Source organism: Ochotona curzoniae, unplaced genomic scaffold (assembly GCF_017591425.1).
Source record: "Ochotona curzoniae isolate NIBS_2020 unplaced genomic scaffold, NIBS_Ocur_1.0 contig_2688, whole genome shotgun sequence".
Lineage (NCBI taxonomy): Eukaryota > Metazoa > Chordata > Mammalia > Lagomorpha > Ochotonidae > Ochotona > Ochotona curzoniae.
The window spans coordinates 9,067,239-9,089,311 of NW_024465553.1; the positions used below are offsets into that span (position 1 = coordinate 9,067,239).

The 22,073-nt window shown below is 46.9% G+C and overlaps 1 protein-coding gene across 2 annotated transcripts in view; it reads left to right on the forward strand.

Moving 5' to 3' along the window:
* The window catches only part of KCNK10 (potassium two pore domain channel subfamily K member 10), a 96,402-nt gene extending 75,980 nt beyond the window's left edge, over positions 1–20,422 (forward strand). For both annotated transcript variants that reach the window (XM_040975201.1, XM_040975202.1), the window contains exons 5-7: positions 13,478–13,664; positions 17,487–17,629; positions 18,860–20,422. In XM_040975201.1, the coding sequence (XP_040831135.1) occupies positions 13,478–13,664; positions 17,487–17,629; positions 18,860–19,480 (951 nt within the window). In that variant the 3' untranslated portion in view covers positions 19,481–20,422. The remainder of the gene's footprint in view (positions 1–13,477; positions 13,665–17,486; positions 17,630–18,859) is intronic.
* Positions 20,423–22,073: the final 1,651 nt, after the last annotated feature.

Below are 22,073 nucleotides of genomic sequence, written 5' to 3' on the forward strand. Positions count from 1 at the left end.
TGTGAATATGGGGGCTTAGATATCTGGGTCCCTGTCCCATTATTTTGGATGTATACCCGAAGGTGGAATGGCTGAGTCATGTAATGATTTTGCATTTAAGTTTTTGAGGAATCACCATACTCTTTCTACAGTGCCTGCATCATTTTACATCCCTGCTGCAATGCCTCAGGCTTCGTATCTGTCCACTTTATCGCCAATATTTCCTTTTGTCAGGTCTTCCAGGCCACAAAGACAGGGTTTAATAAATTGCAGGCTGACTGCCCCCAAAGTCCTGGCTTTTTCCAGGGCTGCTGCCATTCCACACATTAGGAGCAAAGTGGAGGAGTCGCGCCTGGTGCCTCTGCTCTCTCTCACACTTGTCTTTCTTCTCTGTGCTCACCTCCAGCTGTGTGCCTGCATTTGTTCCCATTCCTATATCCTCATGTCTGGCCCCACGACAGTGGAGCTGCTGGCAGGGAGGACAGCTCGGTGCCAGGCTGGCGTGGGCCCTTGCATCTCGATGACATTCAGTTTCCACAAGACTTTTTTTCTCTACGCTGAAATATTTTTATTCATCTCATCATGAGTCATTTTCCAGCTCCTCATTGTGTCCGCTCCTTTGTGTCTCTCCCCAGGTCTGTTTAATAGCAATTATCACACAATACAGTGTTCTCAATGTGATGGGGGCACGTGGCAATGAACGAGAGACCATCCTTTCTCTGTATAATGACCAATGTGCATGATATCATGTAGGATGATACTGGGACCAGGATGGGCAGGCGTGGAAGTCACGCTGCCTCCATGTACGAGCCCTGACCTACCGTTTGCCAGCAATTGGCCACGGGCTTGTGCCTCCATTTTCTTAGTTGAAAAACGAAGGTAGCAATAATATGTCTTTTCCTTGTTTACTTGGCTGCTGTATGAGAGCCGTGTCTGGCCGTCAGTACTCAGTACATGCTGCTCTCCATGACTGCAGGACTCTGGGAGCTCTGAGAACCAGAGGAGGGGCCTCGCAGTTCTAACCTGGACATTTGACATCATACAGCAGCTGCCTTTTCTTGCTTACTGATTATTCTCAGTTATTGCAGAAGGGCCTTGAACCTAAGTGCTGGAAGCCAACCACTGTTTCTTCGAGTACTCAAGCAGTGCTTAGAAGTCTGGAGGAATTCAATAAGCATTTATTGATGTTGAGTTGATAAGAGAGGAAAGAGACACAAATCACATTCCTTTTTACACACCCACGGTGTTTAAGCTGCACAGGGATGCTGTGCAGCCTAAAGACCTGATGCTGCCCTCTCTCCCACCTTTCCCAGGAGTTGGGTAGGACTGTGGAAGTCAGGGCTCCATGGACTGTGTGGCTTAGGCCTAGGATGCCAGTCATTGGCCATGGAGGATAAGATACATTGGCCATGTCTCTGTGAGCCATTCCAAAAGTCAGATAAAATAGGAAGAGTCCAGATGGCTAGTTGGGGACTTCTCTGGGGGTTCCACCTAGTGTGACTATAACTTATAAATTAAGCTTCATCTTAAGTCTGTATGTATGCATAGGAAAACCAGAGTATATATAGGATTCTGTACTATCTGTGGTTTTAAGCATCTAAGGAACATCATGAAATATTTCCCTTTGTGGGTGGAAGTAGCTATATTTTTACTATTTCTTTATGCAATGCCTTATCCTGTTAAATTTTCCTGTTGCTTAGAAGAAATGAATTTTACTCTGGACATCTTACAGTCTTTCGTTATGTACTTGGGAATGATTGAAAGAACCAATACTAAATTATCATCGTTATGATTCAAGTAATTGGGTTCCTGTCACACATGTGGGAGATCTAGGTTGTGCTTCTGATTCTTGGCTTTGGGCCCAGTCCAGCCAAAGTCACTGTGTGCATTTGGGGAATGAATCACAGATGGGAGCACTCTCTCTCTTTTTTCAATATTCACTTATTTATTTGAAAGGCACTTACAGAGATAGGGACAAAGACATACACATGCACAGGTTTTCAATCCATTGCTTCAGTCCTCCAATGGCTGTAAATGGTTGGAGCTGGCCCAGTCCCAAACCTCAGGAGCCTGGAACTTAATTCAGATCTCCCATGAGGATGCAGGGAACCAAGCACATGGGTCATCTTTTGCTGCTTTTTTAGATGCATTAGCAAGGAGCTGAATTAGAAGTGCAGCAGCCAGGACTTGAACTAGGTGCTCAGGTAAGGTGCTAATGTCCTAGGCAGCAGCTTAACCTACACACCAAACCAGCCTCACGACCACACTCTATTTCTTTATCATAGAAAAAAGCATCATTAGCTTCTGGCTGTTTACCAATCCACAGCCCTGCCCTAATTCCTCTTTTACTGCTAAGTAGGAAAGAATGAACATGTTGGCTATCTCATTCTGTTGTCAGAACTTTTGTTCTAACATTGCTTTGCAGGTCACTTTGAACAATTATAAATAGAGACATATATCATTCAGTTGAGAAGCGATTTATTTATGATTTTAAAACTAGAATCCTGAGAGCTTCTGTGTTATTATTTTAAGATGAATTTTACTGAGTGTCATAACAGAGTTGGCACTAGTGCTAACAAGAAAGCAAATATCAACATTTGAAATGAAATGCATGGCATATCAATGCCATATGGTGTGCTAGCATGTTGTTACCACTTTCCTTTTGGCTTTCATCCCTTTCCTGACATTGCTGTTTGCTTCTTGCCCCTGACACTCTTTTAAAAAAACACTTGATTGGTCCGAACCCTTCGATTCTGGGTTCATGGTAGGTGGCTGCCTCTCTTAGCAAGCCTTTGGAGGTTTGTCAACCTTCTCCCCTAGGAGAAAGGAGGAGGAGGATCTGTCCATATGGCCATATAAACATGGGACACCTGTTTCCTGAGCCACTACTGGAGGAGCTTAATGGACTTGGTGGATGCTTTCCCACCTAGAAAATGGGCATACACTGCTTTCCTTCTCCGTTTCAGCTTAAAAGAAAATGACAGGTCGTTAGTTACAGAATAATTCTAGAATTGTGTTCAATTCCATTCTCTCTGATTATTAGAGGAACAACAGAACACGAAGCCAGCAGTGAAATGTTAGGAAAAGTCATACTGATTGACACTTAGAACATGTCTCACAGGGAGCTGTCTGGCCTGGAGTAAGGGCCTCTGTGATCGAACCGGGAGACGTGTCACTTTGGAGATGGGAGGGCCAAAGGGCCTGTGTGTGTGCTGGGGAAGTGTTGCCTTCTCGTTCATCTCCAGACTTTGACATGTGGTCTGTTAAGGTGCTTGGTCTGTAAGTGTCCCCACTCTCCTGGTCTCAGCACAAACATCAGCTCCCCTGGGAGGTTTTGTTGACTTCTAAATGAGGTCAGCTCACTTGCACCCACATAGCACCCTGCATATGCTAACAATAGCATTCATCACACTGCATTGGGGTGGTGCGCTGTAGATTCACCCTGCCTGTCGGCCTGAGAGTTTGTATCTTTGAGCTCCATTTTAGGGCCTGCCACACAGAGGACATTTTATCCACACCTGATGGACAGTGCTAGACGTGACCTTGTTATAGAAAATGATCATGAAACCAAAAAGAATATCATATGCAAATATTTGTAAGTGTCAACAGAGGGGTAAAAGTTCTTAACCTTTGAAGTGGAATTATTTGGATGAAAAGATAGTTCATTAGTGGAGCTGCCCCTGGATAATGCTCACTGCAAATGACAGTTCTGCTCACAGTGGCTTTTATCTCATCAGGCAACATCTAGAAATGTAAAATGTAAGCCTACAGATTTCCTTTTTTTTTTTTTAAGATTTATTTTATTTTTCCTGGAAAGGCAGATATACAGAGAGGAGAGACAGAGAGGAAGATCTTCCGTCTGATGATTCACTCTCCAAGTGAACGCAACGGCTGATGCTATGCCAATCCGAAGCCAGGAGCCTCTTCTGGGTTTCCCATGCGGGTGCAGGGTCCCAAAGCTTTGGGCCGTGCTCGACTGCTTTCCCGGGCCACAGGCAGGGAGCTGGATGGGAAGCAGAGCCGCCGGGATTAGAACTGGTGCCCATATGGGATCCCGGGCATGCAAGCTGAGGACCTTAACCACTGTGCCATAGCGCTGGGCCCAGCCTACAGACTTCTTAAGTCAACCTTCTTAAATATAAGACCTCACCAGTGGTTCTGGAACTTGTGACATTCCATACTAGTTCCCTTTAGGGCAGACACTTGTGACTGCTTCTGTAGTGTATGCAAACAAATTTCATGGATAGCCTCGCTTACCTTTTGTATGTCATTTTGAAAAATTCATGATTATTTTTCTTATATGAAGGAGAAGTGAAAATAAAGCCATACTAAATGTTTGCCTGCTAGCTGCTGGGTTGCGATACCCTCGGAGGCCTGCTCAAGAAGGGTGTCTATGCAGGGACCTGCAGCTGCCACAGCTTCAATTCAGGGGTGTCTGTCGGATATGGAGGCCTCTTGTGCAGTTTCCGCCTAGGGACATGTGGGTAACTCCCCACAAATCAAAATTCAACCTTCTTGTTAACCTTAGAGTCGGATGTTTGTACCCTTTCACTGTTGAGATGGCGCACAATTTCTACGTGACTCTACATCTAAACGTGAATGGTTCCTGGCTCAGATAATCATGTGATTTTTTAAAAAAATATCTGGGATGTTCAAAACTCATGCTAGATGTGAGCGGATTCTCTGATTTGCGCCCCTAGCCTTTGAACAGCAGGACACCAGCATGCTCCTTATAACTCACCTTTCACTGTGCTAGAGAATGTGAATGGTGTTGGAAAAAGAACTTCCAGGAGGCTCTTGTGTAACTCAAGTATGCACACATATAATTTCTTCTCCTGTGTAGATAGCGTGTTCAGATCCTTAAGCCTCTTCCTTGATGTTGTTCGCATGCTGTTATTGTCCAGTTTAATGAGTACTTACCATGAATGTGTGTGTGTGTATAAACGTGTGTGCTGTGTTTATCCAGCTGCTCGTGTCTCACTATAACATGTATTTTTAGTAGCACAGATTTTTAGAAAACACGGAAAGTTTAGCTATCGCTAAAGGTATCATTTTATCCCCTTCCTAGGAACGCTGAACTTAACACTTACACGCATGTTTCCTTTGGGCAGTGGACTGATTACCTAGAATATAAAGAGCTGCACTGTAACAGAAGAGAGGCAGAGGCAGCCATTTAGGTCTAGCAGCTCCCCGAGGAGAGGAGCATGCAGGGAGCCTGGACAACAGAGACAAATGCCAATTCCAATCAGGTGTGTGTTGGCAGGGGTTGGGGATGTGGACCCTGCGGGAGGTAATGTGGAAGTTGGGGTTTGAGGACCACACAGGAGTTCAGTAAGCTTTAAACAGGAGGAGGAACAGTCTAGAAAACGGAACCATCTTTAGAGAAGCATTGAAGTCACAAGCCAATGAACTCTCTGGCCCTGCACAGACATGGAGGAGACCTCAGATGTGATGGCAGAGCAGAGAGGGGCTTGAGGATAGGGAGACTACTCTATAGGTCATGACAGTGGCGGGTCCTCATCGGTTTAAGAACAGGCAACACTGCAAGGAGACCCTGTTGTGACTGCGGCTCTGGGGTGATGCTGATGTGTCCGATTCCAGTTGGGGAGGTGGCACATGTGTCAGGGCATGTGGGGGACCTCTGCAGCTTCCAGTGTATTTTGCTGTGAACACCGAAGGGCTCTAGAAAAAACTGCTCTTGTAAGACAAAAGGCAGAGCTGTATTGGAGTATCAGTGAATAATTCAGTCCCTCCAGAGGGCAGATTGCAAAAAGAACTGCTCTATTAGGAGAGAGAGAGAGTGAAAGCAAGGGGGAGGGGAAGGAGAAGAGGGAGAGAGAAGCCTGAGTGCTTGCTTGCCAGCAATGGGGTGGGGGCAGGGGACCCAACAGTCTTGCCCAGGAAGGGGATTGCCAGCAGGATGCAACTCCCTTCTGGAAGGAAGGGGCAGCAGGCAGGATGCAATTACCGGGCTGGAGCAAGACCAGGTCCTCGCAGCTTCCACTGCTGCCTTTGGCAATGTCCCAGGCCCCTGTCTCTCACTCTGCATGTGAGATCTACTCTTCCTCTTTCCCTCTGGCTTTCCATCAAAGGCATGGTTGTCACCCCCTCTTCCCAAATGAAACAGAAAGTGCATGGTTTTTCAAGGGTGTTGGGCTATTATTTCTCCAGGGAATGCCTGCAAGCTTCATGAGCAAACTCCTCATTTTCTTCCCCTTTTCTTCTCCTTATGCAACTCCCATCCTTACTCCTTTTTCCTTACAAACATAGTAAAGAAAGTACAAGGTCACTGTCAAGATGAGCACAAAGAACCAAGTAGGCTCACATGGCTATCCTTTGTCCAGAGAGACCTGCCATGAACGTGTGGGTCCTCCTCTGGTGGTTGACCTCGGCTCTCAGCACTGCCCTTTCCTGCCAGCGTTGCTGCTCCCCTCCTGCAGGCATTGTCTTTTCTGTCTAGGAGGAGGGGGAGGGGACTGGCACCACCCTCCCCTGTAACACTGGATGCTGGGGGTAGACATAACCCTCTCCCAATAGTGGCTGAGGCCAGCTGCACTTGTCAACAAAGCATTCCGAGATTTAGGAATGCCAGAAAGATGTTGCTTACAGTGAATACCTCACATCTGCTTCTCGTTTTGACTGATTTGAAGCTTGGAATTTGAGGCCTGTCACAGGCGGTTCAGGTGGGCTTATCCCAAGCTCCAGGAGTGACTGTTGCAGGCGGGCAGTTTAATCTGAAATCAAGGAAACAAACCATGGCTAATTTCAGCAGAGTGGAGACATTTTAAAGAAGGGATTAGATAACTACTGACTCCCTGGTGTAGCAGGAAAACCAAACACGGAAGGTGCCATCTTAAGAACAGTTTTCCAAGTTGTGGGCACAGAATAGATCTTAGAAGAAGACATTGCTTGTAACTGCTGGGCACAGACAGGTCAGCTGGCCAGAACCACCGTGGGTGCCTGCCCCTGACATTAGGGATAATTCTGTCAAAGCTGCTGTCAGCCCCAGAATGGCCTTCACCTGGTCGCTGAGTCTTTGTACAAAGCCAATTGTAAGTCTACTGCTGCTCATCGCTCATCATTCCTGCACTCCCCACCAGGGGAGCTCTCACATTGTGCTTCCCACTCCACCTGGAGTAGGGACTCAGGGTGCGACCCACACTCTCTCCACTGGGCTGACCAAGCCCCTCACCTTCTGATTCAGATCTGTTGGGAGTTGAGCTGCTTACAGACGATGAGTCATTGGGTGGGCATGCTAGAGGATGGCTCTGCTTCTAATCCCTTCTTGATTGTCTTCTCAACAATTTGGAGGTTCTGGAGTTCCTCTGGAAGACCCTAGGAAGACCTTATCGCCTCCTCCATCCTTCTTTGCTAGGCCAAATGACTATTCCAACTTCTGTCTTCATCCTCAGCCCACTCTTACTTTGTTTCTTCTGCCGGAGGAAAAGATGGCTCTGCAAGCTAGTCTCTGGGAATCTGCACTCCCTCACTCAGAAGCTGTCCTTGGGGGAGAGTGAGAGAAAAGATAGACAGGAAACTGCATGGAAATTATGCAATGAGTAGATTCTTGCTCATCTCTGGATCACTGTGTGGTTCAACATCTGACTTAGGTTTTAATGGTTGGGGACCCTGGGTTATGGGCTTGTGTCCTCCCAACAGGAGATGCGAAGAAGTGAGAAACTGGTAATTTTCCAAATTATCCTGGGAGGAGATCTCTGTCTTTCACTGTTACAAAGAAAAAAAAAAAAAACCCTTGGTCAGTTCTTTCCTCAGCTTAGTATAGAAAAGCTGGGAATTGGTTGCAGACAAAGAAGTTTAATTTGCAAAATGACCAGGGAATGTAGAAAGAAGAGTGAGGGGAAAGTACCTGCCGGGAGAGAGGCAGGAGGTGGGGTGCCTCTGGAAAGGAGGAAGGCGAGACACCAAAGGCATTGGAAGAGGATTCTCAGCATTTTCTGACCCCTCCTTGTCTGGGAAGGAACCTGTTAGGAAATGGCTAGACAATTCTTGTGCCATCCATGTGAAGGTGTGGCCAAGACTGTAGCATGCTTGGACAATCTCAGAGCCCCTCTTGCAACCCCTCATCCTGCTTCTATAGGGGTGAAGGATGTCTTCTTGCTACTTCCTGCTGAAATAGGGCATTGTTTGGGTAAAGGGGTCCTTTGAGGCATGGGATCCCCGGAGCGATGTTCGGGGTCATCCAAGTTACTGTGACAGCGTTGGTCTCCATGCAAACCCTACTCATTGGGAAATAAAGAACACAAGATAATTCAGAGTATAGGGTCGAAATATGGCAGGTTTGGAGTACCATACCCACTAAGCATTTAGACAAGGCACTGAAGGCATCTGCTGTAGCCAGCATAAGCTAATCTCAGGTGTGGGTAATATTTTCGATGTAGCCTCTTGATATGAAATTCTTGCCCATAGGGCCAACATTTGGATTTCTAAACTTTTGGCAAAAATGGAAAGCCACAATGATGATCAGACAGTGTTCTTGGGTGACAGACAAGATGTGGCCCACATAGGAAACACTTACTTGTCAGGTGCCCTTTTGAAAAGCAGCTTCAGATCCTCTAGTGGTTCGTGGGTTGGTTCTGGAGAATCTGGAATGGCCCTGCTGTCTGCTGGAGCAGGTTCCACGAGTAGGAATTGCCATGTTTATCTCTGCCTCATCCCACTGTCCCTGACCATTGCATGTGTAGTTATTGTAGGAGTGGAGGCAGCAACAGGGAGGCAACAGGTCACAGTGAAGGATCTGGGGCAGGGCAGCCCCCAGGGACTCTCTTGGGGCATCTGTGGAAAATTTCACTTGGGCCAGTCTTCCTGCTGAGCTGCTTGGGGAGAGAGCCACTAGGTCAGGCTCTCTTTTTCTCTCTCTCCCTCTCTTTTTTTTTTTTCTCTCCCTCTCTCTTGTTCTCTGCTTGTCTATCCTTCCTTCTGTGTAACCCTGCATTTCAAACAAAAATAAAGAAATCTTCAAAATTGTTTAATTGCATGAACCAAAAATCCTTAACGCAATCCTCCCTGTGGTAGAACCCACAAAGCAATGTACTGGCCAGTCTGTCGTGGCGCTGTGTGGCTCAGAGTCGGAGGCGGGATGGGCCTTTCGCTTTTGTACAGGGATGGTCCGTTTGTGTACTCAGCTTTCTGAGGAGAACATTTGTCACAGTCTCCATGGAGATCTTAGCATTCTCATTCATGTGTGTCTGGAATATCTCTGCCATGGAGATTACAAGCAAGTGGTGTTTAAACATTCTGCTCGCAGGTTTTAGAGTTGCTGGTGCTTCCTTGTGATGTTGAAACTATTAGTAAGAAGTGGCCCTTTAAAAACAAAAATTTCTTTTTTGAAGAAAGCATAGTATAACAAAGTAAAATCATTCCTTTTGCGAGGCAGTTCCTATTATCTTTCCATTTGGAGGAATTATCCTCAGTTCAATTGTATAACCATGGTGATGTGTTTGCATTTCAACCAAAACCAAACCATACACCAGACTTCTGCATGGACAGCTCCTGCCCTGGGATCTTTGTGGCAGTATTTTTTTTTTCTTATTAAATAAAGTCCCTGACATCCTAGCTTGAAAAAAAAAAATCACAACAGAAAACAGTTCTCAGCCAGACAAAACAAACAGGATTCTAAGAAATTGCATAAAGATAAGAAGAGGAATAGAGATTTGGGGGAAGAGGACATGAAAAAAAAAATCAAATGAAATAAAAAGTAGCCCCTTGTATAAAAGGCTATATGTTCTCTCTACCGTAACCTTGGGGCCAGTAAAGAGGCAGGGGATTGTACCCACTGAACACTGGGTGTGTGGCTTAGCCCTCTGATGTCTGAAACAAGCACACACTTCTAGGGTTGTCAGGGTGTCCATTCCTTTCTCCAAGGAAAGCTCTTGTTTGCTGTCTCTTCTTCCTGTTTATGGAGATTATTTGCTCTCTGGAATAATCGCATATGTAATTTTGACAGCCAGATAAACTTAACAGGAGATGGGCGATAAGTTTTGTTTGTTTTTTTTTTAAATTCCTTTAGTCAGTGCTGGGCAGGTGTGTGAGCTCAGTCTACACAGCGCCACTGATATAACGAGAAAGGAAGGACACCTCATCTGTTCTAACCCATCAGTCAATAAAACAAGATTTGGACAGAAATACACAACCATCCCATTGCTCCTGCCCAGAGAGCCTATCGAGCCATTCTTCCCCAGATGACAGCTTTTCTAGCCAAAAGACACATGGACTTCATTAGATCCGGGTGCTCACAAAGCCTTCTGCTAGCTGCTCTGCTCTCTGGTAAATAAGCAACACAATTTTGCCTAGCAACCCCTCTGTGGAAACGCAGCTCCTTTCTGTGAGTGACAGGGGACATGTCTGCGGGGCGAAAGAGGAGAAGGAGCTGGCAAGTTCTGTCCTCTCAGGGTCCCGCCGCAGCCGGCTTCTGCCATAGCAAATGATATCTACCTTTCTTGGATGATGGAAACCGAGCAGGAAAGTCCATTAAAAAAGCGAATAGCTTCCAAGATCGTGAGCTGAGACTATCTGAGGGCTTAACTCAGAGTTTGCAACAGAAGAAGGGAGGGGAATCAGGACTTTTTTGCAAACGAGATAATTGCGGGAGATAATGTATCCAGGGGGAGAAAAATCAGTGGTGACCTCCTGAAGCTAAACACAGATGATCTGAAACCAAACAGGAGAGAGCATTCCTGAACAGCAAGCAAACATTTCATCGGGAACTGCCTCCGTCTGAGGAAACATTTGAACTTGGGACAGTACAAGTGCCTAGTAGCAGTCGCCGAGCACTCGTCTGGCACTGGGTTAACCACGGGCGCGGTGACTCAGTCTTCCCCAGGATCTGATGAGGTGGATTCTCTTGTCTCCAGCTTACAGAAGGAGCCACTGCACAGAGAGGGTGAGACGTGTCCCTGAGCTCAGTTGCTCAACAGCAGTGAGGGGCTGTGTTTTAGGTTCTCTGCCCCCTCGGCTCCCGATTTGAGAACCCGTGTTTTTTTTTTAACAGAGGGAGTAGGTGGCTGCAGTGTGACTGAGGACAGGAAGTCTGAACACCCCTATGTGACACATGAGGTTTGTGGCTCCAGAATAAAAACTGCCATTTAGAATACCCAATTAAGGAAACTTCTTTTAAAAAACCAGATATCTAGAGGGTAGCACAAACATGAGTATCCAGAATAACGGATCTTGCTTAATTCTTCCGCCTCCACGTCTTCTTTTTAGGACACATATGGGCACACATATAGTCTCCTACAGCTGCTCACAGCCTCATGCAACTCACTGACTTCTTACTTCCCTAAAATACCCCCGGAAGTCGATGCGCCAATTGTCCTCCGAGCATTGTGAGTGTCTGGGAGGCGCAGCCTGGGAACACACTGGACGGCTTGAGCATTGCTGATCGGCTCCCCTGTACATCATGCAGTCAAGTTGCCACCACCCTGGCTTTGTTAGGCACCTTCCGGGTGGCTAGACACACCCATTCCTCTCCCTGCTGTCTGTCTCCCGAAGCCTGGGCCTATCTCCAGCTTCCTACGTGCTCCTTCTTCGCCAATCTCAACCTCATTTAGATTGCGACTGCATTTGCATCCTAATTTATGACTTAACAAGCGTCTCACAAACATTTACTTCACCTTAATTTCATTATGCATTTGAAGAGGATGATTTGTCATGGGGAGGAGTGATGTTCCTGTTGCCAGTGAATAGATGAACTGAATGATCTATGGTGAAATCTCCTGTTGGGCTGGAATGTTGTACATGCCTGCAAACAGAACGAGGCTGGTACGTTCCTGGGTTCTCTGGAGGACTCAACGACCTCCTTAGAGTCCTGCATGCGTCATCAATCATGGACATTCGGGACGTGAGCTAAATGGTCCCTGTGGTTCTGCGGCAATGTATCTTGTCATGATCCTTGCATCTGTGCAAAATACTTGATATTTTCATATGCAGTTTCCGCAGTGATTGTGGTCTTGTCCAAACGGTCGTCGCGCTCAGATGGCTCCTCCGAGGATATGGAGAGGAGGCTTATACAGGATCATTCCCCCAGCTCCTGCTTTCGTTACCGAGTCATGTCTTAAGTGTTAGGACATGTGTCTCCTTTTGGATAGCACAGGACTGCATTTCTTCATACTTTCTTGGACGACTTTCCCAGTGACTGTGTCCTGGCTGCAGTCTTCTCGGGGAAGGGACAGGGTGACCTGTTCTTAGGTGGCAGTTCATCTTGGGTCTTTTTCTAGGAGAGGACGACTTGGTTGGGCTGGTGAGGTGTGTCCATCATGAAACACGGGACTGAGAGTTAATTACATCAGAATTCTAACCTTGGCTCTGTCTCTAATTAGCAGTATTCTCTCAGACAAGTCCCTCCACACCTCTGGCTTCTGTGTGGTGTCTGTAAAACCAAGCACATGAAATGCAAGGGTCTCTCTCTGCCCTGAGATTCTTAACCAGAAGACAAGGAATAGGAAGCATCGCACGGTAAGGGTTTCCTGTACTCAGTGCTCCAAATGCTGTGTCTTTTGGCAGAAAATAGTGAGAGATCATGCAGAAAGGCCAAGCACTCTGCTGTTAAGCAGAGTAGAAACGTTTATGCCAGCGGTTGGTACCATGGCCCCCTAGTGACAGTCTCCAACTGCCAGTTCTGGAAATGTCCAGAAGACCCAATGGATCATTCCACTAGGAGGCAGTGCTGAAGCTCTGCATTCAAGGATGCTACTTGTCCACTTCTAGAATGCAGTGGTATGATTCCTTGGCCCCAGTATAGGTCTAATTCATGTTCTAAATGCATTTTCACTGCCTAACTCCCGATTCCTTCAGAAGCTGGGCTAAGATGAAGGCCTCTGCCCATTTAGACAGCGACCCTGTCCTTCTGGCTGCCATCCTTGTCTCTCTTGCCACAGCTGACGAACCTGATGACCATCCCACTCGCCCAAAGGAGTATGTTTTAGAACAAAAGTATTTATCTATGCACAACACCAGCAGGGGGCAGACAGGTGGAGAAACGCGTGGAAGTGGTGCTGAAGTCTATCCCAACTGAAGACCAGGAGGTGTTTCGTTCCAACATGCTGGCCTGACTCACATCGTGTTTCTTTTGTTTCCAGCACAGTCTCTTTGACATGAGCGAAAGTAGGTCCAGATTTATCACTGTGGGAATAACTCCCTACACGTACGGTGCTTGGTCGGACTGTATGGAAACTGGCAGCAAGCACTTCTTGGGAAGCCATTGGGACATTAGAGTTGGTATTTGGGCTGCTGTCATGCAGCTGTGCAGGGGGACATTCGAAGCATGAGCCAAGCTAGGGCTTCCAGACCTGGTGTTTGTGAGCAAGCTTTGAGGGACCCAAGCACCAACTAGACCAGCTGCCTGTTTCTAGAAGAGGGTTCACAGCGTTCATCAGATTAGAAGTCTCCGAGCAAACACCTCTTTCTTTGTCTCTACCTTGTGGATGAGAGGGGGGAAGCTGCTGACATGCCTTTCTGTCTTTTCCCCTTTACCGTTCCCTAGAAGAAGCAAGTCAGTCAGACCAAGATCCGGGTCATCTCAACCATCTTGTTCATCTTGGCCGGCTGCATAGTGTTTGTGACGATTCCTGCCGTCATCTTTAAGTACATCGAGGGATGGACAGCTTTGGAGTCCATTTACTTTGTAGTGGTCACTCTGACTACGGTGGGATTTGGCGATTTTGTGGCAGGTAAGTAGTCGGGGCATCCTCACTCACTGGGGCCCTCTGGTGGCGAAAGTAAACCTATTGCTTTGTGCCTTTCGAAATCAGTGAAAGATGCCCTGGGAGAAGCAACTGAAAATGATTCAGTGTCGCTGCTGCTGTGCGTGGCCTCATTTCAGCTCCCCCAGTCTCGTGCGGTATAAACAGCAGCAGGTTTGTTTTTTTTTTGTTCTGCTGTGAAAGAAGATCCAGCCCTTTCTTCCTCAGATGCGTGTGCCCTTATCATCCCACAAGTTGTACAGGAGTGAAGTGAGTTTCCCATGGAATCTTGAACTTGTGAATTGTGTGAAGCCTCCTAGAATCAATAGCTAAAGGCAGTATTAGCAGGTGGCATATATGAGATTGGGGAGGATTAGCATAGAGGTTGGCCTGCAGAGGCCTCGCCCACAGTGGGAGTCGTTGTCCTTGTGAGATTTGTTTTGGGTATGCACAGACACAAGACTTCACACTCTGGAGACTCCTGGGAGCTGAGAACTGCCCAAAGGGAGTACAGTCTGTTGGATTCCACAGAAATGTATGCAGCGACAATAGCCTTCATTGTAAAAATGTGTTATGTTTGAGGAAGTGATGGAAAACCACCGTCAATGTCCTCGACAGAGAGCTTGAGGATGAGATTTGGCTTCACATGTGTGATTGTCTCCCAGAGACAGAAGGAGGAGGCCGTCATTCTTTCTAAAGGGACACTCCGAGATGTTCAGGTAGCTGGTCATTTTGCACTTCTCAGAAGTGAACCTGTGGCTCAAACAACTCCATCACAGTTTTGACACTGAGCAGCAGCCGGGTCATTTCCATGCTGGGCTCTCGGGCAGCCCACCCTTCACCGGGCATGTGATCCCAGCTGCGCCTCTGTTTCTCCATGTAGCGCATGGAGAAGGATGGTGGTCTAGACCCTGGGAATTTAGTGAAGAGAAAATTCTGGAAGGCATATTGCCTTCTCATCAGCAGGTGATTGGGCGGCTCCTTGTTACTCCTACCAGACGGACAGCTGACAGAGTGGGTGTGTAGCTACTGCAAACTGGAATCCATGTTGTAGAAAGAGTAGTGGTTTGTTTTTCCTTTCTGGTTGCTAAGACTTACAAAACTGATGTGATGAGAGGTGTTTCCAGGAAGTACAGGCCCAGAGACCCCATCCATCTTTCCTTGTGCTCAGCATTGAGCGATGACTGATTAATGAGGCCTCAGGCTGTAGGAAGAAGCTGAGAAAAGTGGAAAGAAGACATGTGGATGTGATTGTATTCCCATTAATTCTATAGCAGCATCTGCAGCAGATCTATGGGAAAACTCAGCTGCAATTCCAAACTAAGGTGCATACAGGTATCAGCAGGTGGAGGCGAGGACTATTTGGCAAGTATCGCAAACATCCCAAAATATCATTTGCAATGGGCTGTGCTTCAGAGCTGCCTGTGCTGAGCCCTGGGCTGTGCCCAGGACCGACTCTGCTGTCTAGTTCCATCTGTTAATCTGGAGGCACAAACAACAGAGCCTTGGGACTGTAAGGACAAAGGTCAATCCCTTCTGCTTTTGAGTCACCGGCCACCGACGCTTGAGCGGTTGGTGTGCACTCACTGTCATTTTGCCTTTGCATAGCCAGGGAGTGCAGAACCTCCAGAGCCCCAGGCGTTCATGTCCTTTCTTTCTAGTAATTATTGAGTTAGATTTCCTTTGCCTTGATGTTTGCACGGGCCACGGTCTCTTAAGAGTCCTCAGTGCTGGTGGCAGTTAAAGCAGACCCCTGCCAAGCTCCACTTTTCAGAGCTGGAGAATGCTGGAAGTTTATATTACCATTTGGTAATGCTGAGTTGTCCTATGATATCTACGCTGGATGCTCAAGTCCGTAGCTGCTCAAGTCCCCGATGCAAATGATGTAGTGTTTGTATGTAACATAAACACAACATCCTCTATCCTGCCAATCATCTCTAGCTCACTGGTAATATCGAACACAAGGCAAATGCTATGGGGATATTTAAGGAACAGTGACAAGAAAAACAAAACGTATCTGACACAGACACAACATTCTCCCCCTTCCTGAGTATTTTCCATCTGATGTTGGATGAATCCATGATTGCAGAATCCATGGATACTGAGGGCCAGCTGTATTCTTAAGAGCCAGAGGGAAGGCTGCCCAATCATTAAAAGCAAAGATAACTGAACAGGAGTTGATGGTTGCTCTGCTCTGACATGGTATCAAATTCACTAGAAGTATTACCAGAATGCTGACCACCCAGGGTTGATGGCTGGTTTATTCTGTAGCCGGCCTGCCTCAGCCTGGTGACACTACCAGTGTTGTGTCCCTGACAGAGGGCACACGCAGAGCTCTGCATCCAGACCAGCAGCTCCTCTGGACACCAGGAGGGTGTTTGCTGTGTTGTTCACTGGCGCACCCTAGTGGCGGTCTGTGCTGGTGGTAGGGACCCACTCAGGTAAGCAGTTGCCATAGGCCATAAGGAGAAAGCTGTTGGATTCTCTGACCTGGCACAGAATGCAAATGTACCTCAAATGCCATCCCATGTCTCTGAAGCTGCAATTGCATCCTAGAGAGTGCTGGATGGGAGAACTGACTAAAGGGAAAAATATTAAGGTGGCTAAATCCCATGAAGATGGCTTGATTTAGCCCTCTGGCCGGGTTGGGAATTCTGTCAAAAGTGGCAGCTTGACAAACCACACAAGCGTCGTTGCAAAGTGGGTTCAGACATGTTGAGAAGAGTCCCAGGCTGCAGTGCCTGCCCGGCTGACTTTGCATGGTGTTAGCAATTCTAGAAGACCTCAGCATGGATTTAGCGGTGCCATGACCCAGTGGCAAAACCTGCCAATCTATCACCATAAAATGCCCTAGTGCCAATGCATTGCTAATGTGAGTCATCTTTGAACTGGCTCCTGCCTGCTTCCTTGGGCAGCAGTGTCTCACGGGGTGAGAACAGAGCTGATGGCCATTGTTCCAACAAGCTATCTAGGGTCTTCTTTATGAGAATGGGCTGGGATTGCAACCTGTTTTGCATGCCAGCCTTCAGCAGTACCCTTAGAGAGGCTAGAATAGCCAGGCTAATTATTTGTAACCTATGACAGGTCTTCTTCAAGGAACAGCCGCCAGTCAATACAGACAGGCCAGTGGGCCCATTTGGGTTGGACTTTATATATATATATCATATATATATTTTTAATATATTGTTAATATATATGATATATATAATATGTATATATATAACAAAAGGACCTCAGAGATGACCTCTGAGCTTCCTTTGGGCTCTGACTTATGGGGACGCTAATTAGCCCAACTGACCTTTTGAGATAGCCTAAGCACCATCCTGCATTCAATCATCGTTGTGTGGACCAACATAATTTCACTGTACTAAACATTGCATGTGCATATCCACTTTTCTCTTGGTCAGTGCATATGTGCCAAGGATGGAAATGGTCCCAAGAGTTACAGCCTATTTGGGGTGACTTAACAGTATTTGCTTTTTAGAGGAATTTAAGAAACAAAACCTGCTTGTTGGACCCGATTTGAGATACTCAAAAGTCTTAAAAGGCATGCATCATCAATGCTCAGGCTGGGAAAAGAGGCAGGTGTGCCTTTTATTTCCTGGTTGTTAAGGTTAATGGTCAAGACTCAAAGGAAATTAAGCCATAAGCCCAACTATCTTTTCACTGCCCTGTAAGACCAGTCCCATCTCTCACAATGCAAAACTAATGGCTGAGTGTTCAGGAATGACATCTCCATTACAAGGGGCTGGATTCTGTTTGGGAGTGTCAAGCTAGATCATGGCTAAAGTAACGTCTGGTTGTTTTCAGGGGGAAATGCTGGCATCAATTACCGGGAGTGGTATAAGCCCCTAGTGTGGTTTTGGATCCTTGTCGGCCTCGCCTACTTTGCAGCTGTGCTCAGTATGATCGGAGATTGGCTACGGGTTCTATCCAAAAAGACGAAAGAAGAGGTAGGACCTCTCCTTTTCAGATTCTATGAATTTTTCTTGGGTAAGATTAGCTCGTGCCAAGAGTTGCTCATCTCTGATCTATGGGCTATAGTGTCTAACTCCTCTGAGGCTTTCTCATTTTCAATCATCGCCTCAAAGCCGAGTTGAATGGAGATAACAGTTTACAACTGTAGGTTTCTCTGGCAGCTGAGGACATGTGGCTACACTTTTCAGACCATCACCCCTGGTAGGACTAGTGTGCAACGATCATTTTTGAAAAAGGAGGAAAATAGATGCAGCAAAGGTATACATGACCAAGAGTGGTGTGCAAATTCTTGGGAGGACTGCAAGATTCATCGAGAACCCAGGACAGCCTGCTGGACCTTTGGTCTCAGGGTCTGTGTGGGATGCACTTGAACTCCATGCATCTTGGTCTACTCAGTAAAGGGCTGACACCATCGAACGGTGGCCAGTCACAAGCAAGGGAACTGTTGGGGACTCTTTCACCTGAGTCCCCCGCTTCTCCCAAGGTTAACAGCTCTGTAGAGATGGATTTCTTCCCATGGCCAAGGTCACACAGACTCTTGTCCAGCATACTAATTTACATGAAAAGCCACAAAGAAACAAGAAAATAAAGATATGGGAAATAGAGAGGGAGAAACTGGAAGAAAGGAGAAAGAGCTAAAGAAAGGAAGGGAGATGAAGGGAAACAGAGGCCATCCCTTCAAGCATTAGCAGTTTACTTCATTTTCTGTTTGAGGTCCCAGGAGAAAGTCATTGAATAGAGAAGTTCCCCATTTCATGATTGAGGCCCGTGAGTTCATGCTGAAGGCTTTCATCAACTCAGTCAACCAGTCTGATTTCCTAGCTAGCTCACACACCTGCAGAAAGTCAGCTATAACAAAAGAGAAAGATATAAATACAGGCTTTCTGAAGTACAAAGATCTCGAATCACTCATCTGTACAGGGGAAGCCTGGGCCCCTTTCCTGTACCCTGACTGGGAAGATGCCCTAGACGGTCTTCCTGAGCCAGGGCAAGCCCAGTAGCTGTAGGAGAGGTATAACTTGATACACTGGTCACCAGTCAGTTTGAGATGGCGCTTTGGGCATCAAGAGATCCTAAGGTAGAAGTAGGGTTTTGTCCCCTTCCTGGGTACACCTCTGGCTACCCTGTCAGACACCTGTGGGCAGTGGGTGCTGGGAGAACCCAGGAAGAGAGGATTTCTCAGTGGTTTTCCATCTCTTGGCCAGGTTGGAGAGATTAAGGCGCATGCAGCCGAATGGAAGGCCAATGTGACGGCCGAGTTCCGTGAGACGCGGCGGCGGCTCAGTGTGGAGATCCATGACAAGTTACAGCGGGCGGCCACCATTCGCAGCATGGAGCGCCGGCGACTGGGCCTGGACCAGAGGGCCCACTCGCTGGACATGCTGTCCCCGGAGAAACGTTCCGTCTTTGCTGCCTTGGATACTGGCCGCTTCAAGGCCTCGTCCCAGGAGAGCATCAACAACCGGCCCAACAACCTGCGCCTTAAGGGGTCAGAGCAGCTCAACAAGCATGGGCAGGGCGCATCGGAAGACAACATCATCAACAAGTTTGGGTCCACCTCCAGACTCACCAAGAGGAAAAACAAGGACCTCAAGAAGACCTTGCCCGAGGATGTCCAGAAAATCTACAAATCCTTCCGCAACTACTCACTGGATGAGGAAAAGAAGGAGGAAGAGTCGGAGAAGATGTGCAACTCCGACAATTCCAGCACCGCCATGCTGACGGACTGTGCCCAGCAGCAGGACGAGATAGAGAATGGGCTGGTACCCACGGACACCAAAGACAGGGAACTCGAGAACAACTCATTACTTGAAGGCAAAAACTAACACGTGAAGGACAGTGGACTCGGGACTCAGCGTTATTGTTTTGTTTTGTTTTTCTTTTTTTGTTTTTATATTCACACTGAGACACGTGCCTTAAACAGACTTCTTGTTAGTCCAAACCTACATAGCATTGGAGAATATATTTCACTGTGCCATAAACGACCGAAAGCTTGCTCTGCCAAAATGAATTAAAGAATAAGAGCATCCCACTGCAAACAGCAGCAGCAAGATACCACAGGGAGTGTGTGCACATGTGGCAGGTCATGGCCATGGGTGTGGAGGGAGTTTCCGGAGTGATGCTGGGTCCCTGTGCAGCAACGCTCTGGTGTGGCATGCCAACGAGGGCAGCTATTCCTCAGACCAGCCTCCTGGAGGAACCAGCTGTGTCTTTCAAGTGGAGTTTTTATTTCCTGAACCTACCGTTAGTGATCTGTGTATGCACAAGAGGGGGACCTGCCTGGGCGTGAACTGGTGACTGGGGCAAGAGGCAACATTTTGGCATGTATGTGCTCTGAGTTTGGTTTTTGACACGGACCATTCGATGCATAATACCTGGTCTTTCTAAGCTCCGCGGGAATGTCCTTAGGACCCGAGAGCATCTGAAATTTGCTGGAAGCTGATGTGAGCACACATATTACAAGGTGCAATTGCTTTTCTCAAGGAAAAAAGAAGAACATCACAAACACATCACACTGTGGATATTACCTTGACCAATGGCAGACGCCTACTGAGTTTTTTCTTCTCACGAGGTTAGGTAGTCCAGATGAACACGCAAAGCACTGGAGAAAACTCAACCCCAACCGCTGCATGGTTAAAGGCAAATTATGCATTTTCCTCAGTGGGTGAAATGGTAAAAATAAACTGATTTTGAAATGTTCCTGCTCACTTTTCTATTGTCACTCCAGTTATACCTTGTTTTATTCAGAGGGGGGAAAATGACCAAAACAATTGCCTTGCATGATGCCAATGGCTTGCTGTTTTGTCTAGCTGATCCTACATTTTTACAATACTGGACATCCTTTATTTCTGAGATGTACTGAGGGCCGTGGCATCTTCCATCTCAGGGCTTCTTGTCCCGTGCGGTGTCTTAGGGGAGACATGGTTACAAGAAACAATCTTGCTATCTCCAGACAGAAGGCAAGTTAAGCCGCCCACCAACCCTTGTACAGTAGATTGAAATGTGTTCTAGTGCTTGCAACTTAAGTGCCATTAGTACCATTTAAAAAAGTTAATTAAGCGAAGAGGCATTTAGGACAATTCATTTGCCCTTTATGTTTGGGCGGTCGTCTCTTCTGGAAACATTACTTCTTTTTCCTTGTCTGCATCTTTCGCTCTGCTCACACGTTTTTTCCCCCCACGGAAATGGAAGTACTCTGCTGAGTGGTTGCTTCAAGGCAAACAGTAGCCAACCTGTCACATTTAGGAGGCTAGAATCTTCAATGAACCCCTGACTGGTGTTTGATTTTGAGAGGATGGCTTAAATTGGGATTTTTGTCAGAAAGTGAAAAATATATAGTAGGCTCTCATGCTGCGCATGTATGCCTGAGGTTCCCTCCTAGTGGCAGGTTCCGGTTTGGAGTCAGTGATTTGGGTCATACTATCAACCATTTGTATGTGGCAACCGTAGCAAGTTACTTATTATGGGGTTTGACTCAGTGCCACATTTTGGTGGTTTAGTGGGTTTTTGCAGAACTCATTCACACAGTGGATGCACCCAAAGGCCACAAGTATAGATAATTTTCTAGCAACCAATGAGTGCTTTCTGACTTCCAGGGGGGAAAAAAAAACATTACTTTCCCAATCCTTGACTGCCGATAGCACTGAAGACCAATCTGTGCCCATTTCCCCTAGATGCACAACTGTCCCCTACCCGGAGCATGTGCAGCAAGCCCCCACCCACTCCTGAGCCTTGGCTCTAAGTCCTGCATTGTTTTTTTTTTTTTTCGAAGGAGCCAAATCAGACTCTACTTTAAGGAGGTTCCTCTTGCCTATGGTAGGTCTGGGTGAAGCCCTCACTGGGCTGGAGCCCTAGGTCCTGTGTTCGCAGAGTACTAAACAAACATCCCGGAAGTGGTAGCAGACAGGTACAGAAGTTGCTTTTTTACTGCAGAAATTATTCTAGCCTAGGTTTTAAGAAATTGGCCCATAATTGGGACTTTCTCACCTTGACAAATTATGGTTTGTGATTAAATGGTCCGTGGATCTCTCATTAGCATCTCCTCCTCCTATCATCTTGGTGCCATCTTCATGGTACTGTGTATTTCCCTCTCATTTATCAGGCGTCTTCCACGATACAGGCACGGGTGAGACACTTTATGGACAAAACCTCGCCGAAACCTCAGAGTGCTCCACAGAAGAGTATTTACACATCTGTTGTGTGTTGGCGAGGACTAGGCGGCTCAGGGAAGCAGGGTAATTCCCCCAGTGGCATGCAGCACAGAGGTGGTTGAGTTGCTATTCAAAGTCTAACCAAAGTCTGCTTTCAGCTTTGCTACAGTGTCCATGTTTTGCACCCCTGTATTTGTTTCTGAAGCTTCGTGCACACAGTTCACAGAGGTGGGGAGAAGGCGTTGGAGGATCTTCATCGTGAAGAGGA